The sequence below is a fragment of the Hevea brasiliensis genome, chromosome 9, assembly GCF_030052815.1.
Source record: "Hevea brasiliensis isolate MT/VB/25A 57/8 chromosome 9, ASM3005281v1, whole genome shotgun sequence".
Taxonomy (NCBI): domain Eukaryota; kingdom Viridiplantae; phylum Streptophyta; class Magnoliopsida; order Malpighiales; family Euphorbiaceae; genus Hevea; species Hevea brasiliensis.
The window spans coordinates 66,196,422-66,222,137 of NC_079501.1; the positions used below are offsets into that span (position 1 = coordinate 66,196,422).

The 25,716-nt window shown below is 33.5% G+C and overlaps 1 protein-coding gene across 2 annotated transcripts; it reads left to right on the plus strand.

The window, feature by feature from the left end:
- The first annotated feature begins 2,562 nt into the window (after positions 1-2,562).
- Positions 2,563-8,411, plus strand: LOC110633960 (probable aquaporin NIP5-1). Of its 2 annotated transcripts, none has more exons than XM_058153789.1 (4): positions 2,563-3,445; positions 6,487-6,957; positions 7,070-7,131; positions 7,890-8,411. In XM_058153789.1, the coding sequence occupies exons 1-4, from the start codon at positions 3,227-3,229 to the stop codon at positions 8,083-8,085; spliced, it is 948 nt and encodes a 315-aa protein (XP_058009772.1). In that variant the 5' UTR covers positions 2,563-3,226; the 3' UTR covers positions 8,086-8,411. The 2 variants fall into 2 exon arrangements, with proteins under 2 accessions (XP_058009772.1, XP_058009773.1); XM_058153790.1 differs by having other exon boundaries at positions 2,566-3,445; positions 6,538-6,957.
- Positions 8,412-25,716: the final 17,305 nt, after the last annotated feature.

Here is a 25,716-nt window from a genome sequence, read left to right on the forward strand (position 1 = left end):
AAATGTGATAATAATGAGGCATATGAACAGTATAAGATAGCAAAGAAAGAGGCAAAATTAGCCAAGCAAGAGCGCCTTTGAAAAGTTATATGAGAAACTTGGAACTAAAGAAGGGGAGAAAGATATTTATAGATTAGCAAGGAGTAGAGAAAGGAAATGTCAAGATCTCAATCAAGTTAGGTGCATTAAGGATAAAGAAGGAAAAGTGTTGGTGAAAGATGAGGACATTAAAGAAAGATGGAGAAATTATTTTAATGATCTCTTTAATAATAGTCAAAATGGAAATAGCGTGAATATAGATTATAGAACAATAGAAAAGAATGTAAATTATACTAGAAGGATTAGATCTTTAGAAGTAAAGGAAGCACTTAAGAGAATGAAAGTAGGTAAAGCCTGTGGACCCGATGAAATACCTATTGAAGTGTGGAAGTATTTGGGAGATATGGGAGTGGCATGGTTAACTAAATTATTTAATAAGATTCTAAACTCAAAGAAAATGTCTGATAAATGGAGGAAGAATATTTTAGTATTTATTTTTTAAAAATAAGGGAGACATACAGAGTTGCTCAAACTATAGGGAATTAAACTCATGAGCCATACTATGAAGTTGTGGGAGAGAGTTGTGGAGCATCGACTACGTCATGATACTTCTATCTCTCTCAATCAATTTGGTTTCATGCCTGGTCGTTCAACTATGGAAGCGATCTTTCTCATTAGAAGCTTGATGGAGAAATATAGAGATGGGAAGAAAGATCTACACATGGTTTTTATTGATTTGGAGAAGGCTTATGATAGTGTTCCAAGAGAGGTCTTATGGAATGCGTTAGAACAAAAGAGGGTATCTATTAGGTACATACAAGTATTGAAAGATATGTATGAAGGAGCAACTACTATTGTGCGGAGGGGACACAAGAGATTTTCCGATCTCAATTGGATTACACCAAGGATCACCATAAGCCCTTACCTTTTTACATTAGTTTTAGATGAAAACATATACAAGAGAGTATTCCTTGGTGCATGTTGTTTGCGGATGATATTGTTCTGATAGATGAGACACGATAAGGAGTCAATAGGAAGCTAGAACTTTGGAGAAGTACTCTAGAGTCAAAGGGTTTTAAGTTAAGTAGAACGAAGAGAATACATGCATTGCAAGTTCGGTGAAGGCCAAACCGTGATAGGGAAGGAGTTAGTTTGAATGGAGTGGCACTCCCCAAAGTAATCACTTTAAATATCTAGGCTCATCCTTCAAGTAGATGGGGATGTGAGGAGGATGTTAGTCATAGGATTAAAGCGGGATGGTTGAAGTGGAGACGTGCCACGGAGTTTTATGTGATCGTAAGATTCCCAATAAATTAAAAGGAAAATTTTACCGCATGACCATACGGCTATGCTATATGGTAGTGAGTGTTGGGCACTGAAAGAGTCGTATGCATCTAAGATAAGAGTTGCAGAGATGAGAATGTTAAGGTGGATGAGTGGTCATACTAGACTAGATAAAGTCCGTAATGAAAGTATTAGAGAAAAGGTAGGAGTGGTGCCAATTGAAGATAAGTTGAGAGAAGGGAGATTGAGGTGGTTTGGTCATGTGAAGCGTAGACATACGGAGGCTCCAGTTAGACAAGTAGAGCACATTAGGCTAGAGGATAGAAAGAAAAAAAGGGGTAGACCTAAATTGACTTGGAGGAGAGTAGTATAGCATGACTTAGAAGCATTACATATTTCTGAGGATTTAACCCAAAATCGTTTAGAGTGGAAAAAGCGAATCCATATAGCCGACCCCAAAATTTTGGGATAAAGGCTTAGTTGAGTTGAGTTGAGTATTTATAATTTTATATATTTCCTTTCTACTTTCTCTTTATTTTAAAAAGAAAGTAGAAATGAATAAAATATATTTATTTTTCTCTCAAATTTTTATTTTTTTCTTATTTTCTTTCTATTTAAATATAAAATAATAAAAAATAAAATTATTTTACTTTCAAATTTTCTGTCCTCTCTTATTTTTCCTTTATCCATAGTATAAGGTTCTACTGGTGGGTATATAGTAATGGTAAGGTACATTGATTAGAAAAAAACAGTTGCTAAAAATGCTAGTTCTAGTGCTGCGCTTGTGGTCGAGATTAAAGTAAAAGTGTGTAGCACAAGGGCATATTTGGCATCAAAAGTATGATGACCAAGTGCTTTCGCAAAGTTCGTATTAAATAATGGTTCTTTGGTATTTTATGGTTCATTATTGAGGAAGACTATGCTTTGTTTAATACAAGATTGGGCCAGTGGTGGGAATTTTTATTTTAATAATTAAGTAGATGAAAACGATGGCGTGACAGGTCATGTAATAGCTTTTGAGTTGACAGTGGTGGCGCCCACTTGAGGCGATCATGTGCTCATACTGAGATTGCACGGCAAATATGGTGTCTGTGAGGAGTGTACTTGCGGAGGTGCAATGTAACTCTATCATCATGTGAAGTAAAAAAAGCTGTTGGGGATGTGATGGGATGGGCATTGACTTTATCACAAGATGAAATTGCTAATGAAGTTGAAGGCCTCGTTTTTTGTATATAAACCACTGAAACATTAATGGTTTTACGCGCCTCCTTCTTCTTCCTTAACGCTTTACCAGCTTTCTCTTGCTTCTGCTCCAGTTCCAGTGTCTTCCTTAGATTATTTTCTTTTCCCATCAAAAAGCCACCCAGATGTTTTCTAATTTCTACTTTCGCATAGTATATTGATTTGGTTTTTTGGAAGCTGGATCAATCCATCACCGCTCTTCCTTAACCATAACATTATAAAAACATATCAATTATGTAATTTTCATATTTCCTTCACCCAACAAACCCCAAAAAAATTTGAAAAAAAAAATTTCTTTCTTTAGTACTTATAATCTGGCTTGCTTCCTTTCTTTTCTTCCTTAGCTGCACATCTATAAAAGCCCTAGAAAATATGTAAGTTCGTCTTGTCTTCTCCGTGGTCCAAATCTTAAAAAAAAAAAAAAAAAAAAAAAGAAAGCTCGTCATTCGTTCTTAAAAATTCTTGTATCCTAACCGTTAGCAGTCCTGGATAAGAACAAGATCATCGTGTTGGTAAACCGTTAAAAAAAAAAGAGTCAAATCATGTAAAATCGTCCCAATCCTAGCTATCATCTAAAATTTAAAAAATATATATATATATACCTTCCGTTCCATTGATATTCGATATTGAAGTGTATATATATATATATATATAAAAGCAAATGCCGGAATCCGAGGCAGGGACACCAACAGTGTCAGCGCCGGCGACGCCTGGAACGCCGGGAGGGCCGCTGTTTTCGTCGCTGAGGGTAGACTCATTGTCTTATGATCGAAAGTCAATGCCAAGATGCAAGTGCTTGCCAGTTAATGCTCCAACCTGGGGTCAATCCCACACGTGCTTCACTGATTTCCCTTCCCCGGATGTCTCTCTTACCCGCAAGGTACCTCCTCTCTTCCTTCCCTCATTTTCTTTGAAGTACGTCAAAACAATTCATATATATATTAGACTTTTGTTTTATTTTTTATTAGTTTCAAATCTCTCAGCTTTTATATTACTAGACTAACTCCACTACTAATTAGTAATTACTAATCCGCAATTAAGAAAAACAGTAATTACTAATCCATTATCATGTTATTCTGTTATAATTAATTTACTAATATTTTTATATGGTTCTTTTTAATATATATATATATATATATATATATATATATATATATATATATATATATATATATATTTAAATTCCAACTTAAAACTATACAAGCTTAAAAAAAAAAATTCAACAACTTTACTAGCAAATTATTAAATTCATGCCATTTGGAAAAACACTTTTGTTTCTAGTCGGTTGGATAAAATTCATTGACTTTTTTTATTATTGACGGTAATAGATTCATGTCATTTGGATAAACACTTATTAAGTTTGACTTTTTTTGGTTATAATTTCTTTTTTTTTTTTAAAAAAAATTATAACTTCTATAAATTTAATCTTTTTCTGCAATAAATGTAATGATAGAAAACATATTCTATAAATGTAGTCTTATTAAGCCAAACTCAAAGCTTATTTGTTGAAGGGATTAGGTGATGAACCATTACTTTAATTAATAAAATAAAAATTATTCAAATACAATTAGGTATAACAATTATTAACATAAATATATATCTTTGTTTAATTAAAATCAAACTTTCAAATTTTACTAAAATATATTTACACACATATATATGTTTTGAGATAATATATTTACATATATTTTTTTAATATTTGTAAATGTTATATAAAAAATGCAAATTTTAATCTTATTGTAAGTTTTCCCAACACTAAATAATATATAAAAATATCTATTAAAAAACAAAATTATTATTTTATAAAATTTATTGTATAAATAAAAAGGTTTTTAATCGCTTCATTTTTTAGACTTAGCTATTGATCTAGTTCAATTTTTATTAATTGAATCACTAGTTCAACGTAAGTTATGATCACTGATTTTTTTTATTATTTACTTTTTTATTCGATTCAATTCATAATTCAACTCATTTTAATGGGTGCATGATTAACAACAATGCTATAAAGTATAAATTTAATTAGAATGAATGAAGATACCTATAGAAAGCACTTGCTTGTGTGAATTATTAATTATATTTGGAATTTCTTTCTTTGAAGCCAAGTCTAAATTATTGGTGGGCGGCCTGCTCCATTATTTTTGTAAGCATATATGTCCTACTATTCTTAGCCATTCCAATGAATCAAGGCCAACTTACACAGTGTTTAGAAGGTAGGAAGAAAGGATAATAATGAAAGGAAAATAATAATAATAATAATAATAATAATATTTTTTATAAAAAAATTTAACAATTGATTAATAATATTAATAAGTATCAATATGTATGTTTATATGTGGGAATGAATTTAAAATATATATATATATATATATATATATATATATATTATAATAATAATAAAATTATATTTTTATTTTTATTTTTTTAAAAATAAACATAAATTTAAGAATATATTCTATATCATAAACAAAAAATAATTAATAAAAATTAGGATTATATTTCACTCTTGTTTTGTTTCTTCCCATATTTTTCAACTTTCTAAAAACACTGTCAATGTTTGTTTCATTTTGCTTATTGTGTGTATTCCTATTGTAAAAATAAAATATATATTTTTAACACTGATATTTTTATCAAAATAAGAGGATTATTTAATTTTTCTTGATCAACTATAATCTTTAACTAATGCCATAATTTATATTTTTTTATATTAAAAAAAAAAGCTTACACAATTTATTGGGCGTTGTTTTTTTCTTTGATTTGACATTTAAGATGGTATTGTTTAAAAAATATCTAATTTTTTTTGTCAACTAAAGCATACTTGCGTTTTTTGGTTACAATTTTATAATATTATGTGTCAGTATTGAAATTTTAGAATCTAAGAACTAAATAAGTCAGAATCATAAAAATTAAAGATTAAAATTGTATGAGATTAAGTTTATAAATACATAATTAATTATAATTAACACATAAACTCAAGATCTTATAATTTTAATGACAAATATAATAAAGTAAAACTCATTAATAATATATAGCATTAAGTTAATAATTCAGTAATTAAATATTTATTCATAATATAAGAAGTTAGGAATTTAAATTTTAATAGTTTAATGCTTTTAAAAAATTTTGAATTGCAAAAGAAAAAAAAAATGTATTCTGACTTTGTGTGGCTCCTGAAGATGAATCTATTTCTCTTTGATTTTTGTTGGTTTATGACAAGTTTTAAAGGTTTAGTTAAATTATACTTATTTAATATTTATTTATATATATTAGTTAAATGCTTATTTACTACTATCAGCTAACTTACACCTTATAATCATTATAGAAACATAGTTTTTAAAGCTGTCGACTGAAACAAATATTAAAATGATTAAAAAAAAAAAAAACTTTTAACCACAGCATATGATCACTCACCTGCTCCTTGAATTATGCTGGGACTACGGAGCTTCTACGTGTTAAAATGCGAGCTTGTGTAGTTGTAGGTTCGATTGTCTATTTGTTCTTTAATAACTATGAAATATGAAGTATAGATTTATTTTATCAAAGTTAAATAAAAGAAAATTTATATATATAGTTTTTCAAAAGTGATGAGATTATATTGAAATTTTAACATCTAACCTCTTGTAATAAGCAACAAATACTCGATTATTAAATTATTAGAGTAGTCCAATGACAGATCAATGAAACCATAAATTATAAGGTTGTTGAATTCTTTTAATGAAAGAATAACTGTCTTTATATAAAGCAACAATAAAATTGTAGACAATTAATATATTTTTCTAATTAAATTTTCTTATTAAATAAATTTAAAATAATTATCATATTGTTGATATATAATTGATATTAGATTCATATTAAATAGCAATTAATATAAATTAATGTGCTGATGTTCCATTAATTATTTTATATATTGCTCAATATATTCAGTGCATATATATATATATATATATATATATGTTGAAATGGTTGGTATTGAAGCTTGGAGCAGAATTCGTGGGAACCTTCATCCTCATATTTGCAGCAACAGCAGGACCAATAGTGAATCAAAAGCACAATGGAGTGGAGTCATTGATTGGAAATGCAGCATGCGCAGGGTTAGCAGTGATGATAATAATTCTCTCAACTGGACACATATCAGGGGCTCACTTGAACCCATCCTTGACCATTGCCTTTGCAGCTCTCCGTCACTTTCCCTGGATGCAAGTCCCGGCCTACATAGCTGCCCAAGTATCTGCTTCCATATGTGCATCTTTCGCTCTCAAAGGAGTCTTCCATCCATTCATGTCTGGTGGCGTTACTGTTCCCTCTGTAAGCACTGGCCAGGCTTTCGCACTTGAGTTTCTCATTACTTTCAATCTCTTGTTCGTTGTAACTGCCGTTGCAACTGATACCAGAGCTGTAAGTTTTTTTTTTTTTGTCTTATTTTCTTCTTAAATTACCGTTTTGTTTTTTACCTCTATACGTTTTTATGTGTTTATGTTATAAATACTCTCTTTCTCCCTATGATCAGGTAGGAGAGTTGGCTGGAATAGCTGTTGGAGCAACTGTTATGCTCAACATTCTTGTTGCAGGGTAAGTAATAATTCTTGCCCCGCTCCCTTCAATTTTTTTTCCCTTCTTTTTTTCATGTACCCAACACTTCTTTATTGCAAGAGTAATCGTGAATAGAAAGGAAATGTAGAATTAAAACAGAAATCAATCACTTTCAACTATTTAGGACTTGTTTTGTTTAGTTAGAGGAAGTAAACTATACATATATATACATACACATATATATTACTTTTAGAAAAAGTATAAAAATATTTCCTTATCTAATTTACATTATCAAATTTTTTCAGAAATAAGTTGTGTTACTCTTTTTAGGGAGGGAAATAACTTGTTTATGGGAGATTTGGTAATTTATCATTTTCTGGTTAAATTCAATATAATTTATTAATTTAATTTTTAATTTATTATCTTTAATTTATATTATGAGTATTATTATTTTTATAATTTAAAAGTAAATTTTTTAAAAGAAAAAAAAATTAGTGTATTTTTTTCAAAAAGTATATTTTTCAATAAATTTGAGTATTTTAACTCAACTAACCTCAATAATTGGAGATGACCAGTTGGAAGAATACCATTGGCTTATCTAATCAACTAGTGTGGTTGAGAGAGCTAAAGAAACCAGTATAGTAGTCTAGTCATTGCAGAATAGCTAGTTTGGTAATGTATGAAAACATGACAAGGCGGTCTTGCCAGAGTGATTATGTCTCCTGAAAGGTGCGACCAATGAAGATTCCATAAGAAAGGTACTAATAATTGCAAGTTACCAACTTACTTCATGGCAGGCCATCAAGCGGTGGTTCAATGAATCCGGTGAGGACTCTGGGGCCGGCGGTGGCCGCAGGAAATTACAGGGACTTGTGGATATACTTGGTGGCTCCCACACTTGGGGCTCTCGCTGGTGCAGGTACTTACACTCTTGTGAAGCTCCGAGAGGACGAAGCGGATCCACCCCGCCCAGTCAGAAGCTTCCGTCGCTAGAAGAATGCCTCTATATACTATTTAATGTGCAATTATAGTCATTAATGGTTTGCGTTAAAAAAAAACAAATGGTGTGGGACATGATATTTCCATCAAAGATTGTGAAAATAAAGGCGATGCGACTATAAGTCGACGCCTACAGTGTGGTTTAATAATGCTGCAGAAGGATCGGTGCTTATCATCTCTCAAGTCAATCTATGAGAGATGATTGTTTGGCTGTGTCTTCTTTTGCAATGCTAGCTGGCTATCTAGCTTTCTTTGTTGCTTCTTGTATGATTATTCTACTGACTTTCGATATACCGCGTGGTCTGTGCATATTTGACTTACTGTATTTTTAATTTATTATTATTATTGTATTTTATTTCATTATTATTTAATACAAGAAAAATAAAAATTAGAGATGCAACCAAAACGTCTCAAAATATGTAAAAAAATGTCTCAAAATATTATTAAGGACGGAAAAAAATTATTGTAGTATGGATTGTCACTATATCCACGTCTCGAATAGTATTTGGAATGAATTACGGATTCATCTTGTAAGATAATTATTTTACAATGAAAAAAAATTTCAAAAAAAAATATAATTAATTATTAAAATTATTTTCAACTTGGAAAAAAAAAATCTTTAATGGTATTATTTAGAGGCATTTTTATTAGACGTCTCTTATTGTGCATTCACAATCAGTGACATTTTCTATTTTCGTCCATAATGTATGTCCATCAATTAATAATGTTTTTACGTTCTCATCCAGGATATTCATGTACTGGTGACTTTTTTCCATTTTTGTCCAAAATATTTATTTACCAATAAATGATATTTTTCAGTTGCACTTTTTTCCATATAAAAATTGTCCGCGCAAATCAAAAAGCATCCATAACAACCTATTAATGGAAATTTTCTCTACATTAAAAAAAAATCCAATGTCATAATCTCAGCTTAAGGATCCTTAATAGAAGAAATCAAGTACAACCTGAATAAATAAATCAGTTTTACCGAAAGACACATGAACCATCACTAACGGGACCAGTTAATTTGTTTCCCACAAATGCTAGTGTGCATGATAATCTTGCACTTATCAATAAGAATGTCTAAGAAGGGGCCAAATCATTTGTATAATTGTAAAGATAGTTTATTGATGCAGAAGAATCAAGCCATAATTTAGCACTCAATCTAATTGACTCAGCTGAGTGCTGGTTCCAATATTAATGGCGTCTGGTATGTAACTTCACGCCATAAAATTACCACTAGAAGCACAACTAAAAATTATATTAATGTCATTTTAAATTATTCAAATAGAAAATGGATGATAACTTGTAGCCTTTAGCAAGTTCACTACAATAGTCAACTCATCTACTTTGAGGGAGTTTAGGTACCATGGTTTATGCTTCAGTGCACCAACTCCAAAAAGGAAAATGTGACTTGTGCTTTTGAAGTAAGAACCATTATGGTTTTGGAGTCACATGGGACCAAACAGGGGTTTTATTTACTGAATCAAATTTCAAATTCCTCACTAGCTAATTTAAATCTAAAATTATGAAAAAAGATCAATGGATATATTTCAGAACTATTAATTTCAATAAATATTTGGGGACATGACATTACTTCACAGGTTTTTAAGTTTAACATGCAATTCAAAATTTTATGAAACTTATGAACTTGTTAAACCACATTTGTAGTTGTGATCCTAAACATAGTAATCACCATAAAACAAGGTTGCACAAGTGTGCGTAGATGAAGATGGTTAGTTTTGTAATGGTATTGAGTATTGACTTGGACATATGAAAAGTCACAAATTCAATAACGAATTAAAAAGTCAAGATCGATTCAGGAACGTCAATGGTAGATATCACCATTGTGTATGCAATATGACGTAAACTAGAAAAGAGAGAATGCAATTCTCATTCAATTAGATAAGCTAATCAGTAAGGTATCTTATAAACATATGAGAAAAGAGGAAGAAATAGAGGCAGTAAAACAATAACTGCTGGAGCCAACCAAAGTTGACATTAGTAACCACTCGACACCTAAAGATAGCTAATTAAAATTGAAAATAGCTATTACAAAAGTAGTTAACTAAATTCAAAACTTAGTTAACTAAAATAAATAACTTCATCAATGTTGAACATTAACTCTTCGATCCTTCGAATCTTGCACCACCTGATACTCCTCCTAAAGTTAAACATATACATTACTAATGTTCAATAGCTCAAAGGATAACGAAAATGTGTAGGATGAAGAGCTTTTGTGAAGATGTCAACTAGTTGCTCCTTTTAATTCAGGTACTCTGTATTGATCAACCCCAGCTGAATCTTCTCTCGAATGAAATGAATATCTATTTCAATATGCTTAGTTCTTTCATGCAGTACTGAATTTTTAGAGATATGCATTGCAGAAGCACTATCAAAATATAAATGCATTGGTTTTGGAGCATCCACATTAAAGTCTTTCAACAAAGATAACAACCAAAGTATTTCAGCTGTGACAGCTGCGATTGCCCTATACTTTGCGTCAGCAGAGCTTCTTGATACTATTGATTGCTTCTTTGACTTCTAACTTATCAAAGATTACCTAAAGAAAACACAAAAACCTATTAAAGATTTTTTGGTTTCATAACATCTAGCCCAATCACTATCACAATAAGCTGTCAAAGTGAGTTCAGATTGGGAAGACAAAAATAACTCTTGGCCTGGTGCATTCTTAAGATATTCAAGCACTTTATATGCTGCAAGTAAATGCATTCAGATGGCTTATCCATGAATTGGGTGAACACATGCACTCCATAAAATATATTAGCCTAATTGGAGTAACATTCATCACTTTCTCAACCAATTGTTTTTATAGAATAGGATCCTCAAGTAACCCTTCCTCTATGTAAGCAAACTTGGCATTAACCTCAAGTAGAATAGAACTTGGTTTAGAACCAAACATGCCACACTCTTCCAACATGTTCAAAACAAATTTCGTTTGGGAAATTACAATCCTTTAGTTGATCTTGCAATCTCTAGTCCAAGAAAATATTGAAGATGCCCCAAATCTTTTAGCTTAAAATATGAACTCAAATTACATTTCAACTAATCAATTTAAACTTTGTTGTTGCTGCCAATAATAATACCATCTATGTAGAGAAGCAATGCAATGAAATCACTCCTAACATTCTTAGTGAATAAAAAATAATTAGATTTACTTTGAGCAAAACATTCCTTCAACAAACTTTCTTTGAACTTGATATTCCGTTGCCTTGGGGCTTGCCTCAAACCATAAAGAGATTTGTGCAACTTACAAACCAATCTTCCCTTACCACCACACTCCTCTTGAAGCTTGTAACCAAGAGGAATATCCATATAAACTTCCTCAACCAAATCTCCATTGAGGAAAGCACTATTGACATAAAGCTGAGATGGAAACCAACCATGTATAGCTGCAAGAGATAAGAATGCCCTAGCTGTAGTATGGTTTGCAACAGGAAAAAAATTCTCTTGACAATCAAAACCTTTCCTCTATGTATAGCCCTTGGCATACAAGCCTTGCTTAATACTTGTCAACAGTCCCATCGAGCCTAAATTTCACCTTATACTGTAACTTCCTCACTGTAGGTAGTCCATACGTTCTACTATTTCAATGACTAACGTCTATTTAGATAGCCAAAATGTCTGGAACTACACTTAAACTAGGGTGAGGAGACATAAATTGATGAAATAAAGACAAAAAAAAAAAATTAAGAGAAAATAAAAGAAATGAAATGTAACTAGGTTAAAGGAACCGGAATCACGGCGATGGGTGACCGTGCCGGGAAGTCACTGGGTAGATAGTTGACGATCCTAGACCTACAAGGAACCCTAGAAAATAATTTTTGGGACTTAATTAAAGGTCTACAGAGGTACAAATGACATTAAAAATATCAAAGAAAATTTAGTTAATTGATATAGGTGAAAATAAAAATAAAATAGATAGTATAAAATTAAAAGAACCGTTGGATCAGGAATTTAGTCGGTATTACTGAAAAAGTTTGACTATAACTCGAAGAGGGGCATTTTAGACATTTGGCACCTAGAGTAGACTATGAAAATATGAAACTATATATAATGTAATTAAAGGAAACATAAGGGGGAATTATTAGAATTATTAAAATTTAAGTATTGAAATTAATAAACTAATTCTTAATGGAGAGTAAATAGAATAAAGACAAAATTGATCCAGTAACTTCATCTTCTTCAATTTGCTCTCAAATGGCCGAAACCCTATTCCCATTTTCCTCCATGGAATTTTCTCTTCCAAGCTTCAAATCTCTCCCATTCTCACCATAAACCTCACAAGTTTCTTTACTAAAATTAGTCACCACACCTTGGGAAGTTTATAGGCAGCTAAGAAAAGAAGAAATCTTGAAGATTTTATAAGGTTTAGAAGCTGCCATTGAAGGTTAGCACAAGTTTTCTTTTCCTTCCTTAGTTAAGTCTTGAATTGAATTTGAAATGAGTGAGTATAACATGAAATTGAAAGCAATTGATAAGAAATTTTTGGAACCCTCATTTCGGCAGCCTTTGAAAACATGAGAGATTAATGCTTTTATGCATGTAAATGGTGATTTTTGATGTTGATGAATAAGTAGATGTAAGTTAAATATTGAGTGATGAAGTTGCAAGTACTAAATGTGATTGCATGTGTATGTTGTGGTTGACAAATTGGAGTTAGGGTTTTGGTTTAATTATTGGAGACTTTGTGTTATTACTGGAATTTGACTTTTTGAGATGAATTGATAATGTTTAGAAGTGCCATGAATGTCAATTTGTAGTTTGGGAGTTGGAGGAAATGAAATTTGGAAGTGTATATTTTCCATGCAGATTGAGACTTTGAAAATCCAGTGTATATTTTGAGCCATAACTGAAATTGTGTTGCTCCAATTGGTATGAGGCCAATTAGAGATGAAACTAGACCTAAAATGCTTCATTTTTCATGAAGAGACTATGCTCAAATTCTGTCCATAACTTGACCAAATTGTTGTCCCAATCCGGATGACTATATAGTGAACCCAGAAAAATCACTAAATGAATAGTACACATTCATTTGACCATAACTCCCTCTAGATATGTAACACCCTCTCTGTAGCAACTCCGTACATTCTACTGTTTCGATGACCAGTGTCGGTCCAGACAGCTAGAACGTCCGAAAAAATATTTAACTGAAGTGAGGAACTATAATTAACTCAAATATTAACAAGAAAAATTTAGGAAAAGTTTTAGAAATAAAATACAACCAAGTTAAATGAGCCAGTGCCCTAGCGATAGGTTGTAACACCCCTATTTCGGTAGTGCGTTCTACTGTTCTTGTGACCAGTGTTGTCCAGACAGCTAGGATGCCTAGAACTACACTTAGATATTGATGAGGAGACATAAAATAATGAAATACAAAAAAAGAAAATACAAGAAAAACAAAGGAAAAATAATAGCAATGAAATGTAACCAAGTTAAACGAGTCGAGAATCCTAGCGATGGGTGACCGCACCGAGAAGTCGCGGCGTGGACCGTTGATTAGCCCTGGACAGCGGGGAACCCTAGAAAATATTTTTAGGACTTAAATAAATGTTTATTGAAGTATAAATATCATTAGAAATATTAAAAAAAAATTAATTAATTAGTACAAAAAAAATGAGAAATCGAGAAAACGATAAAAATCGGTGTTACTGAAAAATTTGAAATGCAAACCGAAAAGGGGCATTTTGGTCATTTGATGCCTAGAGTGGGCTTTTGAACTAAATGTTCATGAAAAATAAGTGGTATTACATTTTGAAAATTTAATGAGAAATGAAATTGAAGATAAAATGTAATTTAAGGAAAGTTGAGGGCAAAAGTGCAATTAAAAGAAATCTTAAATTAAACCAATTTTTAATTAACATAATGGAGCATCACGTGGGACATTTAGTGGCCATATAAAGCCACCTTTGGACAGCACAAACTTCATCATCTTCTTCATTTTTTTTCACTAGCCGAATTGCTCTCCCATAGAAACCTCCATTGATGTTCCCAAACCAAGCTCCATGCATCCATTTTCAAGCCATTTTCCACATGATTTCCTTCATTAAATTTAGTCTACACAGCTTGGGAAGTGTTGTGGCAGCAAAAAGAAGCACGATTGGTGAGGTTTTAGCAAGCTCCAACAAGAGGTAAGTGTCCATTTTCTTCCCTTGCTTAATTAAAACTTGTGTTGTGGTTGTGGGTAGTATTTTGGTTAAAAAATTGAAAGAATTACTTGAATAATTATTGGGTGTAACTTTTGGCAGCCATGGAAAGGAAAGGTGAGCAGATTATTCTCACTTGTAATTGATGTTAATTGATGAGAATTAGTGGGGATTAAAGTGCTTAAATGTATAAGAGCTTAATTACCATGTGTATGTGTGAATTGTGCATTGAAAATGAGGTTAGGAAGTCAATATGGGAGATTGAAGTATATGTGTAAATTGGGCAGCCTTGATGTGCTTAGGAAGGCCTTAAATTCATGTACATTTAATGTTGATTTAAGAACAATGAGATGTATGTTATTGATCTTGGTTAGTTGGATTAAGTTTGAGCAATTAAATTGTTGTTAGACATGGATTTGATAAATTGAGTGTGATGGAGAATTACTTGAGTTGAATTTGTATTTGGACATTGATTAAATTGCTGGATATTTGATCACATATATTGTGGCTGGATATTGGTTGTAGTATATTGATATTGGAAAATTGACCTAAGTATAAAGTGCATAATGTCTATTAGAATTGCAAAAATTCGCAATGCAAAGTGTGTTAGTAAAAACAGTGTGTATTTTATGCTCTAAATGGAATTGTGTGACTCCAATTGGTATGAGACCAATTTTTATACCAATTGGAGTCAAAACTAGGCACAAAAAGTGCCAACTTTCATGAAGGAAGCTTACCAAAATTCTGCTTGTAAGGTAACTTGAAAAATGACCAAATCCGGATTAATGCAATTAAAGCCTGAAAATTGACCATTTGGGCAGCAGTTAGTTTTTTGGCCATAACTCACTCAAAACAGGTCCAATTGACCTGAAATTTTGACCATGAATAGTTAAGACCTATATCTACAAGTCTTATGAAGACACCAAAGCCCATAAATGACCATAAGTAAGTCAAACAGCTTGCACAAGTTCGGGTTCAAAAACTGGCCGAACCTAAAATGACCTAAAATGACCTAAAGTGACCAATTGTTATGCATTTTGACCAGCAATAGTAAAATGACCATAACTTGGTCTACATAACTCAGAATGACCTGAAATTTTGCTCCGCGTGCAATAAGACATAGATCTACAAGTTTGTAGTTTTGACCAAAACCTGAAAATCGAGGGAACTAAGTCGTCCGGCTAGGTCAATCTAGTATCCCGGAATCCAGCAAATTGCAAGAAAACACAATATACATGGAAATGAATTGGGTAACATGTACCAACCCTAAAAGACTATTGAATGTGACATATTGGTAACATTAAAACCTAATTCACCTAGAATGCATTGAGGGTCGACATCTTAGGTTGACTAAGGAAATAATAGAATTCAGTGAATTAATTATCAAACATTATCGTTAGAGACAGTTTAAATGAGTACTGAAACACTTCAAATTGTGTGTTTCAGTTAGCAAAGACTCAGGGAAGGGGAAGGAAACACTGAGTCAGAGTCAAGAGACAGTTATCAGAGGTTTGTGCACAACTAGTTTTTAACTGATTTTGTTTTGAATATTTCATATGATTAAATGACATATTTTTTCTTATGTATTATGTTTAACAAGCATTGGATTTAATTCAATGATTATTGAAATTGTTATAGTATGTATGAATTGAGCTTTGTGAAATGGTATTTCCACAAGTATTAAGCATTGTTATGGATTTAATAAATTATGTTTTGGAAAATTGTGATAGAACATGTTTTGAATTGTGATGGTAATTTTCATGGAAAAATGCAAATTTATGATTTGAATTGTGATGAGCATAAAAATTATTGGATATTGGAATTGAATTTGAATCGAATTATATTGTGATTTATGCTCACTAAAAGGATTGTGATATTGTTTTATATCTCACTATAGATGCTTGACTAGGTTATTACCCGTCTTTCTCATTTGTTGAGAAGACAATGGAGTTAGTTGTGTTTTAATTACCATGGTACGTGCACATGCTTAGATTTTCCTCTGATTTGAGATTAGATCTAAGTTTTTTTATCGTTATGGCCCTTTTGGAAGATTCATTATTGTGTTGTGTACTGTGCACGATGATTTGACCTCCCCGACCATAGAGAGTTAGAATCCGATTCGACCTCCCCAACCGTAGGGAGTTAGAATCACCCCGAAGATGGCCATTTCGGATTAGTCTTGCATAGTTTGTGAGATAAAGAATGGCTTTTGAGATGCAGCATGATTTTTGAGATACAGCATGATTTTTGAGATACAGCATGCTTTTTGAGATACAGCGTGGTTTTTGAGATACAACATGATTTTTGAGACACAGAATGTTTTTGAATAGTAAAGAATTGTGATTTCAGTTATGATTTATGTATAATTGATTTTGTTAGAATTACCTTAAATGGTTAGTCATGATTTGATAAATTGAATTTCGTGATCAAAGTCATTTCATACAGATGATTTACATTATTGGCAATGAATATTTTGAGTTTTGGAATTTGATGAGTATTCAGATTTCCAAATTATTTGCTGTAAATTTTGTCAATGTATATTGTACAATATTTTAAATTATAGTTGTGCACCACTGAGTTCACCACTCAGCGATAGCTTTTCATTGCTGTCGCAGGTAGACAGACAGACAGGGCAGCAGACTAGGCTGCTAGTACTACACTGAGAGATCATCGGGTATATTGAGTATATCATATTTTTCATTTTATATTGTAATGTATGTTCACTGTATGTATATAGTGTTCTTGGTTTTGAGCAGTTGTAAATTAAAATTATACATTGAAGTTGTAAAATAAATTGTAAATGATTTTGGTTTGTAAATATTGTGATATATTTCTTTTATCTCAGCCTTTGAAAATACTGAAAAATTATTATGGATTTTAAGTTGAGTAAATGTTGAGGTTTGAGATTGAGAAATATATTTGAAGTGCTTTTTACAGGTTTTTGAAGAACTGCTTTATTCAAAATACAAATGGCACTCTGCCAAAATTTTTACTGAAATTATTATTTCTTCAAATGTGTTAGCTGTTTCACTTCAGTTCAAAAAAGTTTTTAACACCTGTAAATAGTGCTCACCACTGTAAAAAGAAGTAAGAAAAGTTTTAAAATCCCTTGTAGTGTATTTAATGGGTTATCAGTAGATGAAGTGGTAATTCATTAGGTATACTACGGGATCATGTTATGCCTTATAGAGGGGTAGGGTGTGACATGTTTTAGTGGTATCAGAGCTAGTTTTTTTTAAATTCTATTTTCACCTATAATTTGAATATTCTTTCTTCATAGTACAACTGCTCAATGTTATTGTTTGATACATACAGTACATTACATTATAAATATGCACTAACGGGAGGAAATCTTCTTGTGTTATTTGTTTAGAAGGTCTAAGATCCTCAAATTGACTATGGAAGAGGATGATCGTTTAGTCGATCAATCGATAGAGTCTGAGGTACGAGTTGAGGCCCCAGCTCCACAAAGTGTCGAAGGCCCGACTGTACCAGTTTTACCGATACAAATTACTACACAAATGGCCTAGCAAATGGCCATTTTCTTTCAACAAATGGCAAATAATCTTTTAGCCCAAGCCCAAGTACAGACCCAACCCCCACAAGGGCAACATGAAATAGAGAAAAGGGAGAAACCTATGGGTCAGAGCTCAAGCAGTAATTTGAGGAAGAGAAAAGAATTTGAGGATCCCCGAGTCCAGGGATATAACAGAGGTGGATCATCAAGGCAGAGACCACTAAGGTCCAGTCGTCGAACAACTAGAAGTTCCTACCCTCCCTGCCAATGCGAAACTTGTGGTAGAAATCATGGTGGGGTATGCTAGAAGGCCATAGGAGCCTGTTATAACTGTGGAGGCACAGGACACTTTGCCAAGGACTGCACCAGTACTCGTAGAATTGGACCACCTCCTACTACTGCAGAAGGGTTAGTTCAGAGCCCTGTCACCAGAAGTTCACAACCACCCAGCAGAGGTAGAGATAGGGGTAGAGGTAACCCAGCAGGCAGCCAAGACACTGTGAAACAATTAGAGCAAGACAGTGCTCCAGTGAGAGTCTACGCAATGAGACAGAGGGAAGAAGTCGAGACATCGATGTTGTGGCTGGTACCTTCTCAACTTTTAATCAAGATGTGTTTGTATTATTTGATCCGGGTTCTACCCATTCTCATGTGAGTGCTAGCATCATTGATTGCATTGCTGTTCCATGTACAAAAATGGACTTTGAGGTGCTAGTAACAAGTCCACTAGGATAGGAGGTTAGGGTTAATAGAATGTATAGGGATTGTCCTTTGGTGATCCAAGGACACACTTTTCTGTCTGATTTCATTGAAATGCTCTTCAGAGATTATGATATCATCTTGGGCATGGATTGGTTAGCCAGTCATCATGCCATGATTGACTGTAGGCTGAAGACAGTCACTTTTGGTCTCTCTCAGTACAGTGATGTGGTAATACATGGGGGGAGGCAGCTATTGCCATCAAACATCATTTTGGCTACAGTAGCCAGAAAAATGATCAGAAAGGGGTGTGAAGCGTACTTGGCACATGTGGTAGACACCCAAGTGGGGAGTCCAACATTGAGGGGCATCCCTACAGTGTATGACTTTTCATATGTGTTTCCAGATGAATTGCCAGGATTACCTCTAGAAAGAGAGGTGCAATTTGAAATTAATGTTATGGCTGGTGTGGATCCAATCTCCATAAAACCATACAGAATGGCACAAGCAGAGTTGAAGGAGTTGAAGGTACAGTTGCAAGAACTACTTGAAAAGGGCTTCATCCGCCCTAGTCTGTCATCATGGGGAGTGCCAGTATTGTTTGTTAAGAAAAAGGATGGCACTCTTCGTTTATGTATTGTTTGACCGGGGGTCTGCATATTTTTATGTTAGTGTTAGAATTATATGTTCTGTTGTTATTCCTTTACAGGGGAATAAATTTTGATGCATTAGTGATTAGTCCTTTAAGATAAGGATTGTGATAATAAGTGAAATTAGTTTTGGAAGAGTTTATCGGTGAAAAGTATTTTCTAACACACCATAAATTATAAAGCTAATTGGTGAGCCTACTTAATGTAAGGCAAGAGGACGTATAAGTAAGTTACAGTAATAGAATTGCTCTAGATAAAGGTAAGGACGTTACTGTTAGTAATTGTTAATGGATATTGTAATCAGAATAAGATTCAAATATCAGTAAATTCGAAAAGGATAAAATATCAAAAAATTTGATCTATTGGGATGTATCGTAGTAACTATGCAATGTTCTTGATATTTATACTGTAAGCTGCAGATTACAGTACTAACTTGAGATTATTGTGTAGAGCTACGTACTACCCGATAGTACACCTAGATGAGAATAGTTGCCAACGACATATGTTTTGGTATAGTTATGCTAGGACAGAATTTAATTGTTATAAATAAGTTTGAAAATCCTACTTAGGGATCTAAAACTCAAAAGTTAGAATATCGAAAGGTTATAGTTCAGTACAAAAAGAAGTAAGTTATAGAATATTGATAGATAAAAAGAGTTATGGAAGTAAAAATTCGAACAGTTGGTTCAGATATAACAAAGAAATGTTACGAATGTGAGGAAGACTATTGACTAGAATGGTCAGAGGACCAATGACTAGATAAATCATTCTAACATGACCTCAAGAGTCGTTCAAGAAGGAACATGAACCGAAATATTAGACAGCATAATAGTAAAAGAAGATTTGTGTTATACAAATAAATTAAATATTGTATTAGATTGTTAAAAGTCTTACACAAATTCGAGGGAAAGAAGATTATACGATCATATAGAAAGGAGAAAATAAACGTATGACTATTGTAAGATGGCTATTGGGTAAAATTTCGTGGACGAAATTTATTTTAAGGGGGGGGGGGGGGGAGAATTGTAACACCCCTATGTTCGGTAGTGCGTTCTACTGTTCTTGTGACCAGTGTTGTCCGGACAGCTAGGATGCCTAGAACTAAACTTAGATATTGATGAGGAGACATAAAATAATGAAATACAAGAAAAGAAAATACAAGAAAAATAAAGGAAAAATAATAGCAATGAAATGTAACCAAGTTAAACGAGCCGAGAATCCTAGCGATGGGTGACCGCACCGGGAAGTCGCGGCGTGGACCGTTGACTAGCCCTGGATAGCGGGGAACCCTAGAAAATATTTTTAGGACTTAAATAAATGTGTATTGAAGTATAAATATCCTTAGAAATATCAAAGAAAAATTAATTAATTAGTACAAAAAAAAATGAGAAATCGAGAAAACGATAAAAATCGGTGTTACTGAAAAATTTGAAATGCAAACCGAAAAGGGGCATTTTGGTCATTTGACGCCTAGAGTGGGCTTTCGACCTAAATGTGCATGAAAAATAAGTGGTATTACATTTTGAAAATTTAATGAGAAATGAAATTGAAGATAAAATGTAATTTAAGGAAAGTTGAGGGCAAAAGTGCAATTAAAAGAAATCTTAAATTAAACCAATTTTAATTAACATAATGGAGCACCACATGGGACATTTAGTGGCCATATAAAGCCACCTTTGGACAGCACAAACTTCATCATCTTCTTCATTTTTTTTTCACTAGCCGAATTGCTCTCCCATAGAAACCTCCATTGATGTGCCCAAACCAAGCTCCATGCATCCATTTTCCAGCCATTTTCCACATGGTTTCCTTCATTAAATTTAGTCTACACAGCTTGGGAAGTGTTATGGCAGCAAAAAGAAGCACGATTGGTGAGGTTTTAGCAAGCTCCAACAAGAGGTAAGTGTCCATTTTCTTCCCTTGCTTAATTAAAACTTGTGTTGTGATTGTGGGTAGTATTTTGGTTGAAAAATTGAAAGAATTACTTGAATAATTATTGGGTGTAACTTTTGGCAGCCATGGAAAGGAAAGGTGAGCAGATTATTCTCACTTGTAATTTGTAACACCCTTATATTCGGTAGTGGGTACTACTGTTCCGGTGACCAGTGTTGTTCGGACAGCTAGGATGCTTAGAACTACACTTCGATATGTGTGAGGAGACATAAAATAATGAAATACAAGAAAAGAAAATACAAGAAAAACAAGGAAAAAATAATAGTAAAGAAATGCAATCAAGTTAAGCGAGCCGAGAACCCTAGCGATGAGTGACTGCACCGGGAAGTCACGGGGTGGACCGTTGACTAGCCCTGGACTGCGGGGAACCCTGGAAAATATTTTTAGGACTTAAATAGACCCCCTATTAAAGTATAATATCATTAGAAATATCAAAGAAAAATTAAATAATTAGTACAAAGAAAAGTGAGAAATCGAAAAATGGACAAAATCCGGTATTACCGAAAAATCGGGAATGCAACCCAAACAGGGGCATTGTGATCATTTGACATCCCGAATTGTCTTTTGACCTAAATGTCCATTAAAAATAAATAATATTACACTTGGAAAATATAATGAAAAATTAATTTAGGGGTACCTAATGTAAATAGTAAAAATGGAGGGTAAATTGACTAATTATCACATTTAAACATAAAATATAATTGATTTTGTGTAAGTGGACCACTAAGGATTATAATATGTATTTAGTGGGAAGATTAATCCACAAAACTTCATCTTCAACCTCCATTCTCCTCCCATGCCGAATTGAATTCCCTCACAACCTCCATGGCCGAAACTTGAAGAAGCTTCATCATCTCCTCCATTTCACCCCCAAACACCAAAGTTCCTTCATTAATCTTGATCCCCATGTGACACCCCTTACTTGTGTACAGAATATCCGAGTAAGCAATGTCACACGGTGTATCGGCACACTCTATTTTACCTTAATCAATTTTTGTCATAGTTTTGAATATAGTTTATGAAATATAATTTATTTAAGCCATTTATCGAAATTATTATTTATTTGAGGTTCTGAAAATTTTAAAGAAAATCCGGCAGAGTACCGGCTAAAAATGGAGAAAACAGTTCTTCGAAACCTGTGAAAAACACTTCCAATATTCGTATCTCATCACTCTCAAACTCCAATATCAAAATCTCAACATTTTCAATTTCATTTCTCAATCATTCATCTAATGTGATAATCAAGTACAATTCACAGATAGATATTCACATTTTCCATTCACCAACACAATTTTAATTATTTACATGAACATCAAAATACATTACATAAGTTCAATTACATATGTGAAAATAAAAATTTAGTTACAAAATACCAAAATGAAACATAGTGCCCTACCAATGCACTGTGGAGGGTGAGGTGACACGGACACTATGCAGAGCTGCAGGATTGACTCACCCAGTCTGCGGTCTACTGGGCTCACGATCAGTATCTCCAGAACCTATGCGTGGCAAAAGCAACGCGCTAAGCAATGATGCTTAGTGGTGCAATAATAAAATAAAAGAAAATAGCAAAAAATAAATATGTATTGAATGTATATGTCTTATTTGTTTTGTATTTGTTATATTCATTTATTTCTTTAACTTTGTCCATTTTCATTCATTTGGTTGCCCAAGTAACCTATACTGGACGACTGGACTGGATAAACGGGTAAACTGGCACTGGGTATCAAGTACCTCGGGCCGTCACACCATCGGTCACATATGTATCTCCCGGTGTGCAACAGAACAGCTAACAAGCTGTAATTAATATTAGGCACGAGGCCAAGTCTCAACACAATATCAAAATGGCTAAAAGCCATAAAATCACAGAATGGCATAATGTCATGTGCAGTACTGCTAACTGAACCCTATTGGCATGCCAAACTATCCAAACCAATCTTGTTAGGTATACTAGGGCATTTGATACTTTTAAATTCTTCAATTTTTGAATTTCAAGTTTTGGTGTCACTATTCACCTCATTGGTCAACAAAAATGTTGACTTTTGGATAGAAAATAGGTACATTTGTTTTGACACTCCCAACATACCACATTTTGCATTGATAACTTGTTGGCATTAAGCATTAATACCATTTCTAAGCTTAAACCAAGGGAAGCAAAATTTTCAGTTTTTGTAATCCAAATTTACTATTCCATTAGGCACTGTTGCAGTGGGAATTTGAGGAAATGGTAAACATGAAAGTTGTTCCTTATTTTGTCTAGTTGAATTTCCTTTTTTGTATCACTCCATTTGGATTTTATAGCTCCAGATATGGTCCAAAAACCACAGCTGGCCGGATGGTAAAACTACAGAATTGACCATATCTACAGTGCAGTGAACAGTGACTGCCACTGCCTTGTTGGATGGGTTCTGGCCATAATTTGGGGTAGTTTTCTTCATAAAAGTTGTTTGTCTATGTCTTAACTTGTTTCTGTAAAAATTTCAGGTCAATTAACAATTTCTACAGTGAGTTATGGCCAAATAAACAGTTACTGTTCATTTGGTCATTCTGCAGATTCTGGTTGCAGGGTATCCGGATTGGGGCCAATTTTTGGTCCACTTTATTTGGTCTTTTGGACATGGTTTCTTCAGAAAAATTGTGCCATTATAAGTCTAGTTTCATGTCCAATTGGCCAAACACCAATTGGACCTACACAGCCAAAGATATGGCAGTCCAAACAGGCTGGACTCACAGCCTCATTGCTGCTGTCACTAGGCAGCCTACCAATTGGGTTTGTAACACTTTAGTTCACTTCAAATTATGATTAACTTGCCTCAAATGGTCACTAATTGACCATTAGAATGTTCACTAATCACTTCATAAGCCAAGTCAAATTTTCACTCCCTAAACCCTAATTTCCTTTAAGAATTTACACAAGGTACCTTAGTTTGACTCACTAACTCATTATCCACATGTATATATTCTTTAATCATGATCTTTAGTCCACTTTAAATCCATCAAAACAATCACTCTTATCCCTTCCTTAGGGCTGCCGAAATTCATGGTAAACATAAACATAAAGTTCATTCATTTAAGTTACAAATTCTTACCTATTTCAAGTCTCTAACATGGAATTAATGAGTTTTAGATACATATGTGCACTAACCTCTTGTAGGGCAGAATTTTCCCAAGCTTAACTTCACTTTCTTTCCTTTTCTTGGCTGCCAAACACTTCCCCAAGAGGTATGGACAAATTTTAATGAAAGGTGTTTAGGGTTTAGTAGTGAAATAAAGAGAGAAATGAAGTTTTTTTTTGAAGGTATTAGTGGAGGTTTGGGCAAGCTTGGATTTGGGCTGGTTAGGGAGGAAGAGGATGGCTGCTGTTGCTTTTTAATTTTTTTGGTCTCAATTATCTCTTTTATTAGTTAGTTGAGTGTTTGTTTAATTGTGATTGGAGGGGGCTTTTAAATGACATCATAAAGATGTCATAATTTGCTTTATTTTGATTTTTCTTTTCTTTTCATCTCTACTCATTTTCAATTTAATTTTTAGTAATGTTTATTCATATTTTATGTTATAATAATTATTTACTCAACTGGACAAGTCGGCCAAAAATCACCTCTGAAGGCGAAATGACCAAAATGCCCTCCGTTTGGCTTAACGGGTCAAAATTGTCTGTACCGATTGAAAAATTTTTCTAAATATTTTCTTGGCATTCTAATGCCATAGGGACCTCAATGACTCTTCTCTGGAGTCCCAAAAATTATTTTATGAATTTTTCCCCGGGTCTAGGGCTCCTAGTTGCGAGAACCGCAACTTCCCTCTGGGTTACCCATCGCTTGGGCACCGGCTCATTTAACTTGGTTGTATTTTATTTCTAAAATTTTTTCTAAATTTTTCTTATTAATATTTGAGTTAATTATGGTTCCTCACTTTAGTTTAAATATTTTTCTGAACGTTCTAGCTGTCCGGGCCGACACCGGTCACCGGAACAGTAGAATGTATGGAGTTGCTACCGGGAGGGTGATACAACTCTTCCGCTCTAATTTAAATTTCGTCCTCTAAATTTACCTGATGCAAACAGTTGAGGGAACTGTTGCCTCATTGTCTCTTCACTTTCCCAAGTTGCCTCCTCAGGTTGTGGTGCCTCCAAAGCACTTTCACCAGTGGAATCTGCTTGTTCCTCAATTCTTTTACTTCCCGAGCCAGGATCCGTAGAGGTTCTTCTTCATATGTCAAATCCGGTTGTATTTCAATTTCTTCCCTGGAGATGACATGTGAAGGATCTGAGCGGTATCTTCTGAGCATGGACACGTGGAACACATTGTGGATCTTGTCCAGCTCTGGTGGTAAAGCTAGCCTATAGGCCACTGGACCCACACGTTCAATGACTTCATATGGGCCAATGAACCTAGGGCTTAACTTACCTTTTCTTCCAAACCTCAGTACTTTCTTCCACGGTGACACTTTGAGGAACACTTTGTCGCCAACCGCATATTCTATTTCTTTTCTCTTCAGGTTGGCATAAGATTTCTGTCTGTCTGAGGCAACTTTCAGATTGGCTTTGATTAGTTTCACTTTCTCCTCAGTCTGTTTCACCAGGTTTGGCCCCACCAGTTTGTCTTCCCCCAATTCAGTCTAGCACACTGGAGTTCTACAT

Coding starts and splice junctions, on each gene's coding strand:
- LOC110633960 (XM_058153789.1), top strand. CDS start 3,227: ATGCCGGAATCCGAGGCAGGGACACCAACAGTGTCAGCGCCGGCGACG. Junction 3,446..6,486: donor ATGTCTCTCTTACCCGCAAG/GTACCTCCTCTC, acceptor CAATATATTCAG/TGCATATATATATATATATA. Junction 7,132..7,889: donor CTCAACATTCTTGTTGCAGG/GTAAGTAATAAT, acceptor ACTTCATGGCAG/GCCATCAAGCGGTGGTTCAA.